General features: G+C 36.0%; 1 protein-coding gene and 1 long non-coding RNA gene across 2 annotated transcripts in view; one reads left to right on the top strand and one right to left on the bottom strand.

The window, feature by feature from the left end:
* The window catches only part of LOC149663569 (uncharacterized), a 588523-nt gene that overhangs the window by 362819 nt on the left and 202893 nt on the right, over positions 1–22811 (top strand). The window lies entirely within an intron of this gene.
* Positions 10688–13168, bottom strand: LOC149663574 (uncharacterized). The gene is made up of 7 exons (XM_089841843.1): positions 13139–13168; positions 12997–13073; positions 12873–12945; positions 12625–12796; positions 12101–12318; positions 11642–11958; positions 10688–10898 (listed from the first exon to the last, which is right to left on the bottom strand). The coding sequence occupies exons 2-7, from the start codon at positions 13059–13061 to the stop codon at positions 10688–10690; spliced, it is 1056 nt and encodes a 351-aa protein (XP_089697969.1). The 5' UTR covers positions 13062–13073; positions 13139–13168.

The raw sequence follows: 22811 nt of genomic DNA, 5'->3' as shown, positions 1-22811 counted from the left end.
CATGGAACGTGCCACGAGAATTTTGTTAACAAAAAGGCACGGCGTTACGCGATTGGTCGGAGGTCCTTATTTAAAATTATTCTTAAAATCTTAGCCTAATTTGAATATTAAAATCAATGAGAGGTATTTCCTAAATTTTTCATTATACAGACTGGTCTTATAATTAGTAGAAGAATCGATAAATAAAATCACTTAATTTTCCACTTCACCCTCTCTTGAAGAGAAAACTCGCGTCTTTTGAAGAGCAGAAGCGGTTTGAAAATATTGTTATTTGGGCCATGATATCATAATATTTAGAACTCATATTAGTTACGTCTGGGTCTTCAGCCCGACTCATTGCAGCCTAGTGAAAATCTCATTCATGATGGCGTATGCACTGCACGAGATGCCTTCAAACATTAAAATTCGACTGTTCCATACATGGAACAATTTCAGAGGAGATGGGTTCTATGCTAGGAACATCCGCTACGCGATTGAGCTTCGCTAAACGGAGCCTTGGATTGCCCATAGCCTTCCGCGTTTAGCGCAAATGTGAGGCCATTGAAAGATCTTTATTTTAGAAACAGGAATAGGGAACATAGTAATGTGGGCGCGAGTCAAAGTCCCGGACCCTCTTCCTCGGGACGGTGGGATATGAAAGAAGAGGCTGGTCATAGCGACAAAGGTAAAAAGGAATTACGTATTTTTCGCCGTCCCAGTAAGCAACGTCATAAAAACCTAGTTTAAGTGAGCCAATCTGAAATTTTAAACTTTTTATTACGTGTTGGAGGGAGGGGCTCTATACTGGGCTATGAGTCGGACTGAATTAAACGCTAACCGTTCTCTATTCCTATCTCTAAAATTAAGTCTATCTCTGTTGAGGCTTAATAATAAAGCCGACCGCAACCAAAGCATGGGCAAAGGCGTATTTCACAACTGACGTTCAAATAGAAAAGCCTAAAAATTAAATGAAAACAAGTTGGGAAAACCAAAATATTACCTCTCCGAGTCTAGACGACTACTTACAAACTTATTTACCCAGATATGGAAATGTTTCTTAAGTTAAAATTTATGAAATATTAAAGCAGTATACAAAGCATAGCAAATTTACTGTAAATCAGACGACATTTTACATCCAATAATGATATACTTGTACACATTAAAATCATCCGATGGGGGAAAAACGGGTCATCGGCGTTTTATAAATGACGCTAGCCTAATAAAGCGTGCAAGGTACCAAGGCTTAACAAAAATTGTAGGATAACATATTTATAGAGATAGATAACAACTTTTATAATTAAAATTAGAAACTAACATATCTCTTAAAATTCTCGCGTAATCAACTGGTTTCACGCCAATTAAATAGCTATAGTCCCATAGAGCTATTTGTATTAATTCCTCCATGGTTTTTTCGCCAAGCTGAGAACTACGCGTTTTACGTCACGTTATCAAAAAAGCCGACTATTTTCTTTGAAGACCGCGCTAGCTCAGCGCTAAGCACCGTGACGTCAAAATTCAAAAACAAAATCCCTGGGCCGCGTTCAGCAACGCTGGGCTCTGCTGAACTCGGCCTAGATTTCCACCATGATAATGAAATTTAAGCCTAATTATTTAACAGTGTATTTAACTTTCGGCTCACTCTGAACCGTTAATGTCTCTGCATACAGAAACGAAAACCAAACCCAAACGTTTACTTTTTGGTTCACTAGGCCTATTGACAAATAAAAGTTCATTTGACCAAGATGGTAGCGTTGTGCTTGTATTCACTTTAGAAAGGATTATGCTATAAACAGATGTAGTATAGCTTAAGTAATATATAAACATCCATTTTAAATAATAATATTAAAATAAATCTTTGGAATATCAAAATGAAATAGAGCTTTAAAGCTACAAAAGTACTAAATACATCATAATTACGAAAAATATTTCCACATATTCACTTTATATTAAGGATAAAGAGAATATTATGGTTCTGTAGGATTCCTTTACACATCAAAACAAAACGAACTTCTAACGCAGCGCACTACTGTAACAACGGACGGACACACACAGACAAAAACATAGACTGCTTTTTAACTCTTTCCGTATTAATTTTGAATTGAGAAACAAGATTATCTTAAATATTAAAATAAATATAATTAATATTTAATATTTTCTTCGTTAGTTATTCGCCTTATTGAACGTTACATCGTTTTAAAAAAGAACAATTAAACATTCTTGAGAGACTTGACTAATATTGGCGTTTGAAATGAAGCATACGCCGGTTGCTTCGCCTTAATCAAATAGGTAGTATATAAGGGTGTCGAACTACAGCTAAAAGCAAGAACAACCGCAATTGCGAAAACCTATCGTGGACAACCCACCCTAGGGAGGCTAGACGTTTCTCGTAACCCTAACTGATCGCCGCGAATGTCTTAAACCCAACAATGACGATGGAGTAGAAGCCAGGTGTGCAGACTGGTGTCCATGTGGGATGGACAAAAACAAAGACCAGAAGATGGTGGTGTAGAAGCCAGGTGTGCAGACTGGTGTCCATGTGGGATGGACAAAAACAAAGACCAGAAGATGGTGGTGTTAGAAGCCAGTGTGTACAGACTGGTGTCCATGTGGGATGGACAATGACCTGAAGATGGTGGGGTTAGAAGCCAGTGTGTACAGACTGGTGTCCATGTGGGATGGACGAAGGCCATAAGATGGTGGTGATTAGAAGCCAGTAAGTACAGACTGGTGTCCGTGTGGGATGGACAAAGACCAGAAGATGGTGGTGTGAGAACTCAAGTAGAGTAGCCATTTCCGTGACTGTGAAAGCAGTTCGGAAATGGCGAACACGTTTGCTCCGATTTGGAAACTGCGAACGCGGTCACGTGGGTGTAACAACAGACACACACACACAGACGCACAGACACACAGACACACACGATCGTTACAGAACCTCTCCGTGACATACGTCACTCGGAGAGGTAAAAATCTTCGAAAATGCTCGAAGGAGCTATACATGCTGCTATGAAATCTTTTACACGGTCGTAATCATTGTAAGACATAGTACCTCGACTTATACAATATTTTATATATATATATCATTCATGCGTTTTACAATAGCTTCGTACATGCATTTAATAACTTCGGCTTGATCATTTAAAAGATTGTAGTGAAATTTCTTGAAACCAAATTTGTCGTTCAGTTTCCTTGCCTCGGCCGTTGTTAGAGTAAAGACGCTACCATCGTCGAATGCTATCTTCCCCTCCAAAACGTTTACTTTTATTTTCAAGTTTAAGTAACGATAATTACCCCAGTCGCCAGTTTCCGTCCACTACTCCATAAATTCCTCTAAAACGTTTTCCGAGATGGTGACCTTGGTTCCATCCTTTTTACTCGTGCGTGGGAGAATCCCCCCTCGCACGAGTATTGGTCCCGGTTTTCAAAGTCTCTCTAGCACAGCTTTGGCAATGCATGACGACAGCAATACCGTGTGTTCGGGCTTTTCATCCGCATCATTCCGATTTCGATTTTTTAAAGTAAACACTTATTTGGTGACTCCACCAGAACGAACTCTAGTTGAAGCCGCAAAAAAGGATAAATAGACTCCGTCTCCTCCGAAGCACGCGTTGGTGCGGTGGGTTAAGGATGGTGGCGCGCGGTAGTTTAGGCATGGTGCTAGTGGATAGCTTAAGTGAAGTTAAGTCTTTAGAAGGAGTTGTCTGCTGCGAGTTCTACTGTTATTATTTATTAGACTCTCACAACCAGACTTAGAAATAAGGATAATTTTTAAACTAGTCCTTGGGACCAGTGACCCCCCTAGTGTCCTAAATAATAAACTGGTCTCCGGAGTGGTCCCAGCATTTGTTCTCCTATAGATTTGCAATTAATAAACTGGTCCCGAGGACCAGTAACCCCCACTTTTTGAATTAAAAAACTAGTCCAAGCAATTAATAAACTGGTTTTGGACCAGTGGACGTGTGCTATTTCTAAGTCTGCAGTCACAACTGGAGGTATGGCGTCTAGCAAAGAAATTTTTATCTAATGCTCGCTTTTTTAGCCCCTATTGTTTAAATTTTTATTATCTTACATATCCGGCACGAGTGTCCTTTCTGCTGAGGCAGCTTGTTTGTCAAAAGTAGGCTTGGCTCGTAATATTCGTGGTTATTCCAAACATAATTCTGGGTAGCATCTGAAGTTAAAGATCTCTAATAAGTTGCTGAAATTAAAAGTAGATTTATGATTTCCTGGAATAATCATTCATGTTAAAGCTATGTTATACGACTGTAGTATATGTTAAGTTTCTATTTAAAGGGATAGTAACCTTTAATTTCGATTAAGATAAGGTTTTCATAGTTTTAAATAGTTGAAAACGTGAACATCGAGCGGTAGGAGGGTATTACAATTATTTTATCAAATCAAGTGTTATACATCTTGAGAATATTTCTTAAGTGGTAAAATAAATTAAAATATCTGAATCACGTATACTCTTCAAAATATTTTAAGTATAAAGTCTGATAACGAAATTGCTTTGGGGAAAAACAATGGATTATTCTAGAAATAAATTCTCATATAAACTCGTAAAATAGTTTAAAATAAAAGAGTATAACCTCCGATCTTGCTAGAATCTCCATAGACGTAAAATATATCTTACATTGTTTCGGAACAAGCGGTTGGTATATTTCAGGAATTAACATAAACGATAAGTGTTCATTTCTAATTTTTTTATTAGTTTTCTTCGGGAAAATGGTTATTCTGGTACCGAGAAATCACACTGTCCTTTAACATATGAACTCCCTTCAACCTCGGATTCCAGCTGCTCTCTCACTTCAGGAGTCGTGTCATTAAAATCGTAATTCACTTTCGATACCCATCTCCCAAAAATATTTGTATTTCTATTTTTAGCGCTTTCCTGCGGGAGTTTCTAAAATTCGCTCTCATTAATCGTGTGTACGGAGATAAATTATGTGTAGTGCAAATAACAGCTAATCTTCTGGTATTCAGTGTAAAGGTTTTAAATCAGAAGAGATTTCCTTTACATCAGTCCCGTAAAAAAATCAGGATTGGGCTTTGTTAGTGATATATTTTCATTTAAATTGCTTGACGAAATACAAAGGACGAAGTAAGGCAATATCCACCGTTGAATATACCAAGGCCCGATCAGGTTTTTTAAACTCTTTACCACGATGTGCTTGTAAGGGTAAAATTTCTAAGGTCTCTCATGAAGCGCTGACTATTTCTTAACAACAATCTAAATACAAATATCTGCTCCCAGTATGAAGGTACAATAGCGTCCATTAACATATAAAAATTTCTATAAATGGTTAATTTCAGGTTGAGATCTTGATGATTTTAGGAGTAAGGAAAATAAAGAAAAAAATGAAATCTGTTGTGTGTCTAATAATTATTAAATTTACTACAAATTTTTTGCGCCATCATAGTGTAAATTATTGATGATTTTTACCTTAACTTTCAAAAGAGCTCAAACAGAGAAGCCATCGAAAAATCCATAGAGTACGATTCGAGCTGGTATGCCTGACACTTTACCGAGTACGATTCGAAACGCCACCTCGGAAACCTCACCGAGTACAATTCTAGCCAATAATCTTTCAGAAGGATGCTATCTCGTTAAAATGGTTGTAAACGAAAGGGGTGTAGCTACAACTGTAACGGTACCCGGTGCGTTAAATTAGGTAGCTGTTCCTTCCTCATAGACACGCCTCTCTCAAATTCATTACGAATTCATTGTAGCAAGGCACTTTCGCCACATATATTATTTACTTCTGTTACACTTTGGTTTCTTCCATTACTCATTACTGAGTTTTGAAAACCCTTAGGGTTTTTTATTTTGTAAAAATATTTCAATATATTTTTGTAAGATTCACGTTTCCTTTTTCCCCCGGGTTTTATCGCGGTATTTTACACCGACTCAGTCTTTCTCACCTTAGACCAGTGGTGGAAATTTTCAGAAGAATCTTCCTTAGAAGGGCGCTATCACGCCTTCTAACCCTTCTTTTCCGTAGAAGAGAGGGCAACACTATAGAAGCTGAAGGGCGCCTTCTTTGAAAAGAAGATTGAGTAAAAGAAGGCACAACTTCCTTCCTACTACCCTACCTTCCTTCCCCAGACCGAAAAATGCATGGAATGGAGCTTTAGCTATCGCGAGCGTCCCTTCTAAGATTCGGAAGGCACTCCCTCGAGAAGGGAGGCGAGCATTCTTTTTTGGGAAGAAAAATCTCTTCAGAATTAAAGAAGGCAACTGGCTGGAGAAGGATGTTTACCTTCATTTTTTGGGAAGGGACAGTGGCAAAGAAGGGAAGTTTTGGGGGAGGGAGGGAATAGGCATTGCCCAAGAAGGGAATTTTTTTTCTTCCGTGATGTAAACAGCCCGCGGAAGGTTTTAAGGCTTCTTTCAATGGGAAAGAAGTTCTGATAGGTAAGGTAGTACAGCTCTATTATGAAATCAAATACGAGAAACTATCGGTAGATGATGTTAATCCACCAAAGAAAATATTTTGTATTTGAAGATATGAATTTGATTGAATCGATGATGATCACCCAACATTCTCAATTTATTAAGTCACTAGTATGTATTAGTTACAATTATGCTTTTTCTACTGATTTCAATTACTAACTTTCTGCCCTAATGAAATATTAAACCTAGGCCTATGTGTGAATTATGTTAAAGATTTTAATATTAAGCATAAAACTATGGATTTTAATATGAAGCATAAAATTACGGACAATTTCAATATTAAGCATAAAATTATGGATTTTAATATGATGTATAAAATAACGGGCGATTTCAATATTAAGCATAAAATTACGGACAATTTCAATATTAAGCATAAAATTACGGACAATTTCAATATTAAGCATAAAATTACGGACAATTTCAATATTAAGCATAAAATTACGGACAATTTCAATATTAAGCATAAAATTGCGGATTTAAGTATTAAGCATAAAATTGCGGATTTAAGTATTAAGCATAAAATAACAAATTTTAATGATAAGCATAAAATAACAAATTTTAATGTAAAGCATAAAATTACAAATTTTAATATTAAGCATCAACTTATTAATCTGTGACGATCAAATCAAAGCAGCGATTCCAAAACAGATTCCCGATAGCAAACTCGAAGGAGGTAAACAAAAACTTGCTTTTTTATTCAATTGGTTTATATGTAACCTAAACGGGAGCCACCGAGACTTGCGGTATTCTCTTTGTTAGATGCTTGCTCCGCCGCGGGCCGGTGAATATTTTCACCCAGCAAGTCTTTTGTGGCGCCCTTTAATCATAGTAATTTTGCACAGGTGATAGATATTTCACCTTGTGCACATTTTATTTAATCCCAGCCTGGAATTCGTTGGCGACAATTTTCGAAGAACAAGACTCGGATTCGGATTCTGAAGCGGAAGCCCAAACACTAAAGCTTTGTCCACACTGAACTCGCGCTCGCGTGTTCGCGCCTTCGTATATTCGCATCTTCGCAACAGATCACAAAAAACATTTGCACTTCTGTTCTTATACACTTAAAAATTTTACTTTTCCCATTCTTAGAGCCAATAAAGTTTGAGCAATCATTGCGCCATCTGCCCTTCTCCAACGACGTTGTCCAAAGAGAAAAACCAAACTAATCGCCCCAGCCTTCCTCTCGTCTGTGATTGGTGCTTTTCTCGCGAAGGCGCGAAATTCTTGGCCTAGTCGCAAGAAATTTGTATCTTCGCGAGGTGAGGACGCAAAGTAGCGCAAACCCAATGTGGACAGTAGCGCGATCTTGCAAACAAGCAAAGCGAAGATGCTAACGTGCAAAATGTGTCAGTCTGAACAGGCCTTAAAGGCAACGTTAGATGACGACGGTTGGGAGGGAAAAAGTTGCATAGCGCACTCCCTACAATTAGTTGTAAATGATGCCATTAAGGCCAATGACAGATCGAAACAGTTACTCGAAAATGTCCAAAACTGGATAAACCTTTTTCGAAAGTCGCCTAAATGGACGGAAGAATTAAAATCAAGAAGTGGCGGGGTTGAATTGAAAATGATAGGGGGTGTTCGCTGTTTTTCTTGGATTGGAACGATTTCCGAAGGTCAGTTTATTTTAAGGGTCCATCTTTTCTAGAAAGAACCTCTGAATGTTTTTTTGTCTAACTTCAATTTGAAAAGTTAGACAAGCAAGTTCTAGCAGAGAATATTTTCTACAATAAACAAATATATTCCAAGATAATATGTTGAAAGCAATGCTTTGAATAAAGCTAAAATAGACGCCAAATGTCCATCAAAGATATACTTTCCGGTACCAACGGAAGAAGACGTCGAGGACGCGAAAGAATTCCTCGATATTCTTAGACCTTTAAAGGTCTCAACAGACTTCTTTCAGAAGAGTGATCCACTCTCCTCAAGTGTTATAGGGGCTCTTTTGACCGTTTTCCAAGACGTTTTCAGGGTGGAAACAAAATATTCAACGATCGGAGTACTGGAAAACCTCCAAAAACGGTTTTAATCAATGTTGAAGGACCCATATTACAATATGGCCACTCTCCTCGATCCATCCCAAAAAAAAATTGTTGAGAGTAAGTATCATTATCTATGAACATGTTTATTATGAATATCGAACATCATTAGGCAGAGATCAGTTTTTATTATGGTATAATTTTGATTTGTTGCTTTTCCAACTTTGAAGAATTAAATTTTGCTAAAAATAATATTTAATTTGATTCACTTTGATTATAGACACGTCAATAATACAATTCCATGTTCATAATTAACATTAATAAAATAAATTTACGACATGGATATAAGTCATGTTTATACTAATATTTCATATCTTAAGGTTCTTATACACAACCAGTATGGATAAATTTGTATCGAAACTTCTAGTGCGTGACAAAGACATGAAATCCTTAATACTGCTGAATTATAATTTCGAATCTAAATTCAGCACCTGCAAGGAAATTAAATTCGATTATTATCGATTATTCAGAATTATACTTATAATTATATTTTAGTAAACTCACTTTCCTGATGGAGATTCGAACGAAGATTTTCTGCGGGACGATCCGACGCTTTACCACTAGACCACGGTGGGACGCAGACCACTTCGAAATCAAATAAACTAATATACTAGTTTGGAACTTTCGGTTGAAGGGAATTCGTTCCAATGGGAATTGAATGGGAAAATATTCCTTTTTAATAGAAAACCGCCATTGGGCTAGATTTTAAAATACTGGCTAGAAATTTTCGGACGAATGGGATTCGTTCCAATGGTATTCGGTTGAATGGGTAGACTGCCATTAGATGCACTCCCCAAATACGTAATGTGGAACCCAGAATTTATTGATTAAGGTCATGTTTTGATTAAAAATTGTGAAATGAAGAAAAAGTGGAGTTAAAATTGTTTGTCAAATTAGGCATGGTTTCCAGTCATATTGATTAAAAAGCCTAAAAAATTTATATTGATTAATTTTTAATTTGCTTAAGAATGGAGGAATAGGCCTTCTGGACGGGATTGGTGATAATAATTTTACATGGTCAATTATAAGTAACTTCTCGATTTTCCCTTTATCGAACTTTAACTTTTATATTCCACATTTTATTTCAAAATATCTCAGCGATTGAGTATTATCAGAGAAAGGTTATATGTATACATAACATGAATTATTATCTCACTCTCTTATCCTGAAAATTAACGCTAGCAAATAGGTGGAATAAAAGCGTCGAAAGCGAGAGTTGTGGAATTTTGTTTTCGTTGTCAAACACTTGCGTTTAACAAGGTCTGCAAGTACAGAGGATTGTAGTTCCTCTACGCACAGTCACTATTTATTCCAAAAAGTTGAAAACATCATCAACTGCTTCGAAAACGGAGAATTTTAAAAACTCATTACGGAAGTGAAATAATCTCTTTGTAATTGATTTTTAAAGTGAATCATTAATGTTCGAAGCAGGTTAAGTCCACATGATGTTTCCTGAACTATATTGATCATCGACGAGTTTCAACACTTAATTTCTTGTAGGCCCTGTCAGAGCTATCGTAGCCAAACTAACCAGAGCACGTATGTACCGGATAAACAAATATATAATGTGCCAAAAAAGTCTGATGAATCCACAGTGATACATAAAATGTTGCAAAATTCAATAATAAAAATGGCAATTATTTTTCAAAAAGTTTATTTGTATTTACAAGAACCGTGCAGCGCCAAGAAAGGTTTCATTTGTACATCAATGTTAATATTAATATTGAAGATATAAAGATGATATCTGAAGATATCGTGTTAATAAAACATTCGGCGTATTTAATGTGTATTATTTTTAAATTCGAATATTCAGAAAATTTTCTTAACTTTTGCTCATTTGAAATACAACACGAGAGTTTTCCAGTTTTATAATAAAAATTTGCTTTACATATTTTTTGGGAAAAGCATATTGAAACATTTCATAGAAGAGATTCTTAACTCAATGCTTAACAATAAGAGTAGAGTTTCTTTCAGTGCCAAATCCAGAAAATTAATTTATTCCCATATCAAATTAGGATATAATTTAGTTTAATAAATATTAAATCCTCTGGTAGTAGCATTACGGTGAACTTTTATAAAAGGTTTTTTGTAACAAACATGAACAACTAACAAGAAGATTATATTTAAATATAAATGAATAAGAACGGGATATAATCATAAGGAAATATTCTCTATCATTGGATCAATCAGTCTCCATATGAGGTTCTAGTGATTGAAATTAAAATAAATTTTGGAAAAATATCTCGAAGAAAGATAAGGCGAAAGATATTGAGAGCAACAAAAAGAGCATGTAGAACGGAACGGCGATGCTACTAATGTCAATGTTAGTCGATGTCTCCATTGGTTTCTTCCAGGTGACAAAGTCCATGGGATAACGGGATTCAAAGTCCAGATAGTTGAAAGTTTTACTTTCGAAAAGAGTTTGCACGCTAAAATATTTAAATTTTACTCAAATAAAAATAAGGGTGAAAGTTTCCAAGTACAGTACATTACCTAAAAAAACGTTATCAGTGACTTTTACTCTAAAACCATTAATCGTATTCTTTATACCAATATTATAAAGAGGTAAACGTTTTTGTTTGCTTGTATGTAGGTGTAATTAAATAAACTTCTGACTCATAAAGTTCTAAAAATTGTTACACTAATAAATAGCTACACTGTCGCCGAGTCTATATTTTATTTTGTTACAATGTCGGTAATTGTAAATCATGTTGGACGAAAGACCATAAGACACAATGGCCACCTGCATGCTCTATAATCACCTTTCAACCAAATCACGTAAGTTCGACATAGAATTTCCTCAGCGGTCATAAACTTGCTCTATTGGCATTCTCTCATTTTTGGTATCATATACTTTAAAATAAACTACTACAATAATATTAATCATCAGTAAAATCTAACCATTTCTCATTTCATTTTGATAAAGAGTCAAATTAAATGAGAGCGAGTTCAGGCTATTTAATCATTAGTATTTTTATTCGTGTTTCGTGGAAATGATACGCGATAAACAACTAATCTAACGTCAATTTAATTATAAAATATTTGGTAAAATAAGGTATTGCGCTTTAAACTTAACCGGATTATCACGAACTGGTTTTTCGCTTAACGGTTTTCCCTGCGATTAGTCTTAAAATTGGTTTTTACTAGGAATCAAAGTGAAAATAATGCTGACCTGGTTTGTCCAAATTCCTTGAGTTGAGGAACGCTATTGATCCAAGAGGTGTTGTAAATTGTACTCAAGTAATCAAACCGGACTTGTTCTTTAGAAAAGTAAAAGCCCCCTTGTTCAGCAAAAAACGCTTTGTTAGTGGGATCAGAGTTCAGAACTTCTCCGAATAGCCACATTAGATAGGTTTCGCTTATAATCAAGGCTTTCTCCCCTGAAATAACTGGAATGTAGCCTTCGAAATCCAGAAGGTCCATCAGAGTAATGAAATTTTCTCCAGTCAACCCTTCAAACCATTTCTTTACAACCTGGTCTTCGTTAGCCTAGAAACGAGAAACAATGAAAATTTAAAAAAAACGCTGCATTACTCGATATGAGAATAGACAAATGTAATGAAAATATAAGAAAAACCTGCACTTGTGCTATAATGTCAAAGTGGTTCATTAGAGAGAGAGAAGTGTTTACCAAAACTCTAAGAGCAGCGAAAGCCCCGCCTCCTTCAATAATTAAAGGAGGCACTCCCGATTCAATTAGGTCCGAGAGGGTATCGATGTAATTGTAACTCTCGATCGTGAATTCCGTACACAAGTAGCAACCGAAGAAAAACAGAATGAAAGTCAGTCCGATAATCCAAGACGAAGCAAGCAAACGAGGTGTCATTTGGGGCAAAACGACAGGAAGTGCTAGACAAAGAGCCGAAAATTTAATACTCGTTTAAGTCACTCAACTTACTTAATACTCGTTTAGTTACGTTGATTTGTAGGAAAGTGACAATTACCTTCATTGCACATTAAGGCCGAGTAATGCCAGATATTTTCCACTGTATCGTGTGCCATACTTTTGAGAGGCAAGAATTTGTATCGGTTCATCGCGAAGAAATAAAATACAAGCAAAACTGACACCATAAGAATGCTCAACCCGGTTAATGCCACCACCTAGAAAAACTCTGATGAGACTGTTACGCATTTTAGCTCACGTAAGGAAAGTACAATTTACTATATTATCCAAAGCTAGCAAAGATAAGGAAGTAGAAACGACTTTTTTGGGACCAGTCGTCACGATGATCGTCTTCGCGGTTTCGAAAGGCGAAGATGGGCTGTAATTAGGCACCAGGTCGGCGAAGTACGAAAGGGGTACCGGAAACATAACGCAATGTTTATCCTAAAAAAACACAAAAGTGGTAGTTCAATTTATGATTATCGTAGAGCCCTTGTAACCGAAAATTTATTTCATTTACATAGAAATTTTCTGGATTCTCCAAACCTTGCAACAAATCAAAATAGCCAATTTTGTGTTCGTTGAAAAGCGTCCTGAAAATGGCGAATACTTTATAATTCGATAACATATTTTTCGGAATTTACCTTATGTTGAAGGTTCTTCGTAAGTAATCCGCTGTGTTTTCGTATCTCGACACTTGATTAGACATTGTCCATGTTTCCTTCGGAACATATTTTAAAATAAAAACTTCGTTTCAAAATTATGTTTAAACTTGCACTTAAGTACCGCGATTGTGCCATAATTTGCTGGGAACTCTTGCGCGTATCTATTTAATTGAAATTCAATTAAAGTTTAATACTGATGCGTCTTATTATCAATTGCATACCTGTATTTAAAAAAGCGATATTTTCCAAGAAATTCCATTTCATTTGCTCCCATTTTGTATGTCCGCAAAATCTATAGTAGAATATATAAAACCGTCCAAGAGAATATATTCTATATAGTAAATTTTAATGAAACAAACTGAATATTTTGCTATGCGTGTAAATTTGAAGTTATAGCCATATAACCTCTGCTACAATGTGTCGGGTAAATGAGAGTGGGGGACTAATCTCAACGGGGGCGCATTCGCCGAATGAAAGAGAGAAACTTCCGAAATCATACAGCTAGAAACCAATGACGTGCGCTGCTAGTAACCAGTGACGTACTGTATATTTTTTGGTGGTATTATTATGTTGGCAATTTTGTCTGTCTCTAAACTCCGTTAGCAGTGATAAGGCTAAGAGGATTGTGATTTTGGTAGTATATAAATAGTATAAAATTAAAATAATTCAAACTTGACAAATTTAGAAATATTTTAATTTCAAATGCTAATTTTTAAGTATCTATTATAGGGAGAAAGAATAGAACATGCTTTTTTTCTCGAGTTGAAATTAGGAACATTATAATCACAAATTTAACAGTGTTTTCTCTTGTTTAATATACATAAAGTCGGCTTTCAGGTCTGTTTCATAATCAACAGGAGTAAAATGATGGGAAAATATTCTAGCATTTTTACTTGAAATTGATTGTTTCATATAGCAAGTTGCATTTACTTAAGCAAGAATGTCTGATAATGTTATCAGAAGGGAATCTATGATAAGACACATCTTGAATTCTGATTGACAAGAAAGTTGTTTGCCTTATACAAATCCAATACCGAATTAGCGATAAGTTTAAGCCTTTGCTTTGCCCGAGTGTTGAAGTTGAACCTGATATTTGAATAACACATCAGCATCTGAGCTCAAGGTCCGTAAAATCGCAAAAGCTATATGATCTGAGCAGATCCCATCTTGAAATTTAACTTATAATAAATAACCATTTCGGATACAAGTCGTCAAGCTGCCGGTAGCCCGGTACCTAGGCCACCGGGCGGCGTGCCGGCCCGTGAATCTCGTCGTAATCCCTGTCCCTCTCGCCTCGTGATTGCCGTCGCCGGCTCGACGTGGCTCTCCACAAAAAACGACTACTTATTCCTAAAAATTCCGTAGCCAACTACGTCACGCGGCAGGGAATACATCGTTTTCTTGCCCCCCGGTGATTTTGAGAATTTTCCTCTGTACAATAAGGCTTTATAAGCTAACCTAAATAGAGCTTTTGCGATTTTACGGACCTTGGACTAATCTCGCTGTAATCGTGGATCCACAGCCGTGAGGACGTTACTTATGTCCCAGTCATCTGGAACTGCTACAGTTACTTCCAAACATACTGAGCCTCTTGTTGTTACCACGGAAAGAGAGATTTCCATATGAAAACAACCGGCTCCGCGAAAAATTGTTGCCCCAACGTGTCGTTGAATGATATTTATAAAGTTTATATATGCCAAGTAATTTCGAATAATTGCATACCGAATATTCACAGTTGCTAAGCCTTGTCTTCAACGCTACCTTTTGTTACTGGCCTTAAAATTGGTAGTGCTAATCACTAAGTTTTACTGTAGTTAGCATAATTTTATTCATATTATTTAAGCGAGATTATTTCAATTTCCAAATCATAGAGTTGTCACATCCATCAAAAAAATATAATCAGAACACTTCCAACCGAAAACATTGGCTGCACTAGTACAGTTCATACTGTAGGAGGGAAAATAATTTACGCAGCATATACACTACACGTGACACGATAACTGACGTTTTAATACCTTTCTTAGACAATGTCAATTTTATCCCAGACATCACTTGAGAAACAAGCCGAATAATGCCTTTCAATGAGGGTTATGACTTCCGGGTATAACTCTTATCAACGTCCAATATTTTTTAAAACACTACATTATTAATATTCTAAGCTTCCGCTATGAAGGAATATCTACACTAGGCCTGTGACTAATTTACAATGCATAGAAGGTTACCCCTATACCACAAAAAACGGGCATTATCACTAAATTCAGGAAGTTTTGATGGTAAGGAGAACTTGTGAAATTGAGTGCATAAATAATGTAATTTGTTAATCGTGTTGTATTTGGTGGAGAGGTAAAAAATTCTCTAAAACAAACCTCGTTATTCAAAGATGGAGATTATAATTACTAAATATCAGGTTTGGCCAAATTACATGAACCTTCAATTACAAATTACAAATTACAATTACAAATTCGAAATTATTCAATTATAAATTATAAATTACAATTACAAATTCGGAATCATTCAATTACAAATTGTAAATTACAATTACAATTTCGGAATCATTCAATTATAAATTACAATTACAGATTTCGAATCATTCAATTACAAATTATAAATTACAATTACAAAGTGTTATACTTTAGAAATGATTGCTTGACATGGGGGAAATTATGTAGCGTAGTGATTTTAGATCGAAGGAATGCATTAATTTCATCCCTTATCAATTTCAACGATATGCATATGCCGTACGCTTCTAGCGAATTGGGACCGTCCATAAACTACGTCACGCAAAAAATGGCATTTTCTGACCCCCCCCCGTCCCCCCAGATCACGCTTTTTCACGTTTTCTAAGACCCCTCCCCTGAAACAACGTCACACTTACCCCCCCCCCAACGGACTACGATTTGTCTTAATTTAGCAATTTACTTTGATTAATTTTAAAAAAGATTCTATCTTCTTTTCCAGTCAGAAATTTTTTTGCTCGACTTGAAAGTCAAAGTTCATTTCCGTTTTAAGCTTTCACAAATATCGTTTGCCTCTGAGTTTTAGAACTTTATTGTCTGGATGTGCTTTTTCATAACCTTCCAAAATATTTCCATAAAGCTTAGTTAAAAGGGCACACTTAATAGTTTTCGACATTGTCACTTGAAAACTTAGGCTAATCGAGCTTGGGATTCAGATTTTAAAAATTTGCGAAAGAAACGAAACCGTTTAAATCGGATAGCGGATCCGATTCATCCTTGCTAATGCTAGTGGCGAATAAACAGTGACACTTGAGAGTTTAAGCTGACACTACATTTAGCAGTCCAAATGCGTTCGTGTAGCTAGTTCTGCAGTGAATCGGTCTCTTTATTTTAATTGCGCTGTTTTAATTGGCTACACGTAACGAGTAAGTATGTGATCATTGCTTTCAGTTTCTGCTATTTAAGCGATGATGGAATAAAACATTTGTTATATTATTGTAGAGGTCGTTCTCACGGTGGACTTTGAAACGTGTTTCTTCTTAATGACTTCGTAATAAAATAAATTTTAAATGTGACGTCACGCATCGAAGGACCCCTCCCTCTTCCCTCGTCACGGACCGTCACAAATTTACAAACCCCTCCGCCCCATAAGAGTGTGACGTAGTTTATGGACGGTCCCAAAGCACATTTTTGACAACTACCACTAGAAACTAGTCAACTACAAACTCATACGAAATCATTGATAAAATGAAAAATCACGTAATCCGTACCATAAACAAGAGATCCGTAATTAAATTACGAAATCAGTCATATCACAGAAATGAAACTCACGAAGGAAATTAAAAAACCAAGGTTTTTTTATAGGGTAACTTACCCTATCCTCCAACGCCAAGAGCTACCGTGAGAAAATATTTTACTGTCCATTTTGTTCAAATGTAGCTTACACTGCAAAGAAGGTATTCAACGTAGCGTTATGCTGTACAAAATTGATACCCACTTAAGATGGTGCATTTCAGTCAGAGAATCTGATTCATACTATTGCCGCATTTGCTTCCATAATTTGTAATTGTATTTGACAAATGTAATTGAATTACTTTTACAATGTTTTAAAAACGACAATTACAAATTACCAATTAAAAGTTACAATATTTGTTAAATTACAATTACCAATTACAATTAAGTTCAGAAAAAGTGTAATTGAATTACAAATTACAATTGTAATTTATAATTGTAATTGGTAATTTGTAATTGTCAATTAGTAATTTGTCCAACCCTGCTAAATATAGAATGAACAGTATTTTATTATGAAAGGCAGTTATCTGCACAAGTTTACGCGACACTATGTCATCTGCCCATTTTCTAAACCAAACTCGGTTATAAAATTGTACTGAAACCGTATATAATTTCAGACCTGACTCTTCAAGCTTGGCAAGTTATAGAAATAGTTACTCAATTGTAGTTCTGAAAACGTTTCTTTTCGACGGTAACACCTTAAACTTGATCAATTTTGCCAAGTGTGCGAAACATTTTCCCATTAGGGTTTTAATGTTTAGGCTAATAGTTGTGGAATTCATCTTTAGAAAGAAAGTCTTTATTATAGAAAAACAAGTTTCCGAAATTGGAAAATGTCCCCTTCCAAGAATGAATTTAATTATATGTAGGTACCATTATGTCATTTTCTTTATGATAGAACGTAATAAGGTTAGTTAATTTTCCAGGAGAGTGGAGTCGAGTTTGTTGGAAGCCTTGAATTTACCCTAATGATGAAGAATAATGGGCTTTCATAATTTCTGGCGAAAATTGCAAAAATATATATATATATCGTGTAAGCCATAAATTAAAGATTTTGTTCTTAGGGTGAATCAGAGTGGAAAAATTTCAAGAAAATTAGGGCTGAAATATTTAGTTAGAGAGATAATGCTTCCGAAAAAAAAAGAAGAAACTGTCAGATTTACGGAGTAAGACATATGCCCATCTTGTTCAGAAAAATTACAAAATTTCAACTAAGCCTTCAATCCAAGAACGTTATTGAACCTTTATCAAAAAGAAATGTTCTATTAAATGATCACAAGTATGCGTACGATGGTATAGTTAATTCAAAATGTCATTTCTATCCTTTTAAAACTAAAAGTTTGCTAAATGAAGGTTAACCAACGATCTTAGATTGAAGACCACTGAAATTTTAGTCACGTATGTTTATACGTGTTTATTTCTTTGTTTTCGGTGTCAATGTTTGGAAGCACATGTCTCTGAAACTAATTAATCAAAATGTTTTGGATTTAGTCAAGATAAAAAGTATCGATAAAAATAAGGTTAATCACGTGTCTGAAGGCACAGATATTGAATTTTTTTAAATTAAATCCTACATGCTTAAGAAATCAATGTTCCATCACACTATTCCATTGACAAACTTATTTTGCTGGTACTCAATTTATTCCCTCTCAATAATTTTGAAAATTTACTTATCTAGGCTTTTCATCCAAAATCCTACTCCCCCAAAACCTTTTATAGTTACATTAATTAGTTTTAAGAGAATACGCGTATAACGTTGCGTCGTTTAAAGGTAACCAACATGTCCCCGTTCATACCCTCTACGCTCCATAGTGAAAACGTTTTTGTGCAAATTTCAGAAATGTTAGCAAACTTAATAATGGCGATATGATCTTTACTCTAGGTTAAACTGAGTTATGTAATAGAGCACTTCGATATAATTAAGAGGGAAAGACACGGGGGTAAAACTTTGCCTTTCATCTCGCTCGATGGAAAGGTCATAAGAGAGAAAAGAGAAGGCGAAAGATCAACCCCTCGTACGTTCTGATACTGAGGGTTGCCACCCCTCTTTTTTGTGTAGAAAGGAAATCTGCCATAACTGACGCAAATCGCCGAGTATCAAGTGTGAACTATTTTACAGTATATATCAGACCTCGGGGATTTTCGGGAAAAAAATGTTTCGAAAATTTTAAAATTATATGTGCTTACCACCATTAAGACCGCTGCGCGTATGAACGCGTTCTACACTCAATCTTGAAAAATTACTATGGGGTAAACATAATAACATGGACTCGCGACGGAAATATAGCTTTGAAATTTTAAACACCCGCTTAAACATTTACAATTCTCATACCAGAATAGAAAAATATTTGAAAAAGCTCCAATTTTAAAAGTAAACACCAATTTTTTGAAAAAGGCGTAATATTAGGGTCAGCTGCCCTAATTTGGAACAGCTCTAATTTGGAACACTTTTCTTAAAATCGTCATAACTTACGTTTGAGAGCTTCAAATGAATATTTTAAGGGCTCATTTTGAAGATTGAAATCCCCTCTATACATAAAACGCGGCCTTAAGACTCTATCATAAATTACAGCATAATTAGACAACCTCATATTTTGCATAATTTATTTTTCCAAAATGAAGGGAAAGTTCTCTTATGGGTCTCGGGAAATAAGCTTTCACGGCCAATGGGAAAAACATAGGCTTACGAAAACGATTCCATTGAAAACATCGGATCTTTCTCTTTAAATGAAACACTTTAAACGCCAGGTTAGGCCTAAAAATTATTGAGAAAGCTCGATTAGAAAATATGTCATCATTTGCCTAAAATGGAACACCCCGAAACGCGGAAATCTACTCTATCTTTTTACATCCATAACTAATGTTTTACTCACTAAATGACAACAAAAAAGACCTTTGAAGATGCCTTGATTCATTACCTGTTTAATGAGTCTGGTCCCGTACAAGTAGATTAAAATGCGGAAAAGATACCGGAATTATTAGCCCAGTATCCAGATTTAGTCATAAACGTGATGTCAATTTTAGCAGATTTAGCCTGTTTGGCCGAGTGATATTGGGTTTAACTATTGTTCCAAACACCATATCTCACTTGATTTAAATTAAGAATGGACTTTTCCGCCACAAAACATATCGTTGCACTTTTGATTTACCTAATTATTTAATTTTTGTTAATAATAAAATAAGAGTTCGGTTACACGAAGTTGAGCATAATTAACGGTATGAACTGCTCAGCCAGTGCTACAGCGCGCCAAATGCCATACTTTTAAGCAGACAACATTCAGTGTCCTTTTAAATATATGTTTTGAAAGACATTGGTCGCTAGATGGCAGTACCATACCTACCCTGAAAAAAATAGCCGCGTAAATTTGAAATTCAGAGATGGCCGAAGCTGAGATGTCCGATACAGATAGTTACGATTCAGGTAAACTATTTTTCCTTGGAATGTTTCATTAGTTGGCATAAGGCAATGGCACTGGGAAGGGAAGAAGCAATATCCAAACAGAACTCAGCAAAATATTATGCTACCATCCTAAGCCTTTGCTTATTTAAAACCTATAACTTTATGTCTAGGTAGACTCATTATTTATAATTAATATTTATCTTAGACGGCTTCGTTAATGAGATCAAAAGGCTCCATAAAGTATGGAGGAACAGTGAAAGCCTTAAAAAAGCCATAGAGGATGTGGAAAAGAAGGCCAAAGGCATTAGAGCGGCTAGCAGAGAATACAACATTCCCATAGGGACTTTACATAGAAAACTGAGTGGCAAGTTCGATTTAGATCGGGAGTCTGGCCGAGATACAGTATTGACCGCTGAAGAAGAAACTGACTTGGCTAAATGGGCCGTAAAAATGTCGAAAATTGGATATGGTCAAACCAAATTGCAGATCACGAAAGAAGGTGAAAGAGATGATCTTGAAGGAGGGTCGAAAAACACCTTTTCGTAATGGAATACCGGGTGATCGATGGTGGAAAGGATTTCTTAAGCGGAATCCAGAAGTAAAATTAAAAACTCCCGAGCCCTTACAAATATCACGAGCCAAAGCGTGTACTCCCAGCGCAATAGCGAGGTGGTTCAAGGGATACCATGACTTCCTGAATTCTGTTAACATGCTGCAAGGATGTGGGGATCGAATCTGGAACTGAGATAAGTCTGGTTTCGCACTTTGCCCGAAAACCGGAAAAATTCTGGCTTCAAGATCTCAAAGAAATGTGTTACTAATAACTGGCAACACGAAGTCGCAAATCACTGTTCTTTGCGCCGTTTCAGCTAGTGGAAATTTCATCGCTCCATTCCAAGTCTACAGCGCCACTCGTTTGACTTTCAATCCCTTAGAAAACGGAGTGGAAGGGGCTCGCTTTGCGATTTCCAAATCGGGCTGGATGACAACAGAAATATTCTACGCCTGGATTGCCAACCACTTCATTCCGTCTCTTTCAGCAGCGCGGCCAGTAGTTCTATTAGTCGATGGACACACTAGCCATATTGACCTTGAAATTAGTCGGCTTTGCGAGGAAAACCAGATTGAATTGTTCTGTCTGCCACCCCACGCGTCTCACATCGTACAACCCCTGGATGTATCAGTTTTCAAGTCCATGAAATCAAATTGGAAAAAAGCTGTCCACGAATTCCTTGTCGAAAATCCAGGTGACGTGATTAGCAAGAAAACATTTTCTTCAATCTTCCGGAAGTGTTTCGAAAGGACAATGTCAGCTAGGATTATTTTAAATGGCTTTAGATCTAATGGAATTTATCCATGCAATCCTCAGGCGATCGACGCAACAAAACTTAATCCTTCTTTGTTGTATGAGGCTGAAGTAGAGGAATTTAGAGGAGACCAAGACGATCTATTCCTTGAGCACAACTTCGCTAATTTAACACCTCCCGAGGAACCACCAATAGCTACTGACCCCAAAATTGTTAGAAAGGCTGAACCTCTAGAAAAAGCCCTTGCAGCTATGGAGAGTTCACTGGGGGCGGATAAAATCAGAGAATTTGTCGTTATGGCCGAGGAGGGATACGATCTCTCAGACCCGTTCTTCGACTCGTGGAACTGTTTGCGGAAAAATCGGGACATCGTAAACAATGAAATAGGGAGCGAAGAGAATGTTGTACCAGAAACACCTCCAAATGAAATGATCGCTCAAAAAACAAATCCGGATCTTCAACGAGTCCAAGTAAACGACATTTTTGAAACCGTAGATGGAATGGAATTTCAAGTACTAGAAACAATATTTTGGAAGTAAATGAAGATAACAATATTTTGGAAGTAAATGAAGATAACAATATTTTGGAAGTAAATGAAGATAACAATATTTTGCAAGTAAGTGAAGATAATCAACAATGTTTTGGAAAACACGTAACATTAATTGGGAAGTAAATGAAGCTAAAGAACAATATTTTGGAAAATGCGTATTATTCTTTGGGAAGTAAATGAAGATAAACAACAATATTATGGGAAAGGCGTAATATTATTTGGGAAACTAAATAAATGTATGGAATTTTTTGGAAAAGGCATAATATTGTTTGGGAAGTAAATGAAGCATTTTATTAAAATATTTTTCCAAAATAAAATTACGGCTTTTCCAAATTTTTGTTGTTTAACTTCATGTAGGTTCCGAAATAATATTAAGCCTTTTAAAAGTATTGTTCTTTAGCTTTATTTACTTCCCAAATATTATAATACATTTTCCAAAATATTGAGGTTTACATTTATTTAGTTTCCCAAATGATATTACGCCTTTTCCAAAATTTTGTTGTTTATCTTCATATTTTTTCCGAAATAGTTTACGAATTTTAGCAAAATATCGTTGTTTATCTTTTTTAAGTAATCGTAGTCGGACTCGGATCCCGCATACTGGGCGGGGGGAGACGGGAGAATAGAGGGCCGATGCCGTCTTGCCGACACATTATTTTGGCACTCGCTAGCTGCCACCAAGCAGGCCGACAGGGGTAGACACTCTTACCCTTCCCTTTCCTTTGGTCCTTCTGTTGAAATATAAAGCGAAATTTTCATGAAAAAAATTTTGGTTTTCGCTCAACTCG

The sequence above is a fragment of the Phalangium opilio genome, unplaced genomic scaffold (assembly GCF_054372755.1).
Source record: "Phalangium opilio isolate 3A_F unplaced genomic scaffold, DU_Popi_V2 ptg000061l_1, whole genome shotgun sequence".
NCBI classification, from domain to species: domain Eukaryota; kingdom Metazoa; phylum Arthropoda; class Arachnida; order Opiliones; family Phalangiidae; genus Phalangium; species Phalangium opilio.
Note: the sequence above shows the minus strand (reverse complement) of the source record. Positions and strands in the feature narration are given on the sequence as shown.

What these genes read in the sequence shown, in the direction of transcription:
- LOC149663574 (XM_089841843.1), bottom strand. Translation starts at nt 13,061, where the DNA reads ATGTCTAATCAAGTGTCGAGATACGAAAACACAGCGGATTACTTACGA. An exon ending in TTTGGATAATATAGTAAATT is followed by an intron (nt 12,319 to 12,624) that starts GTACTTTCCTTA and finishes CTCTTTGTCTAG; the next exon opens with CACTTCCTGTCGTTTTGCCC. An exon ending in AAGGAATTTGGACAAACCAG is followed by an intron (nt 10,899 to 11,641) that starts GTCAGCATTATT and finishes TAAATATTTTAG; the next exon opens with CGTGCAAACTCTTTTCGAAA.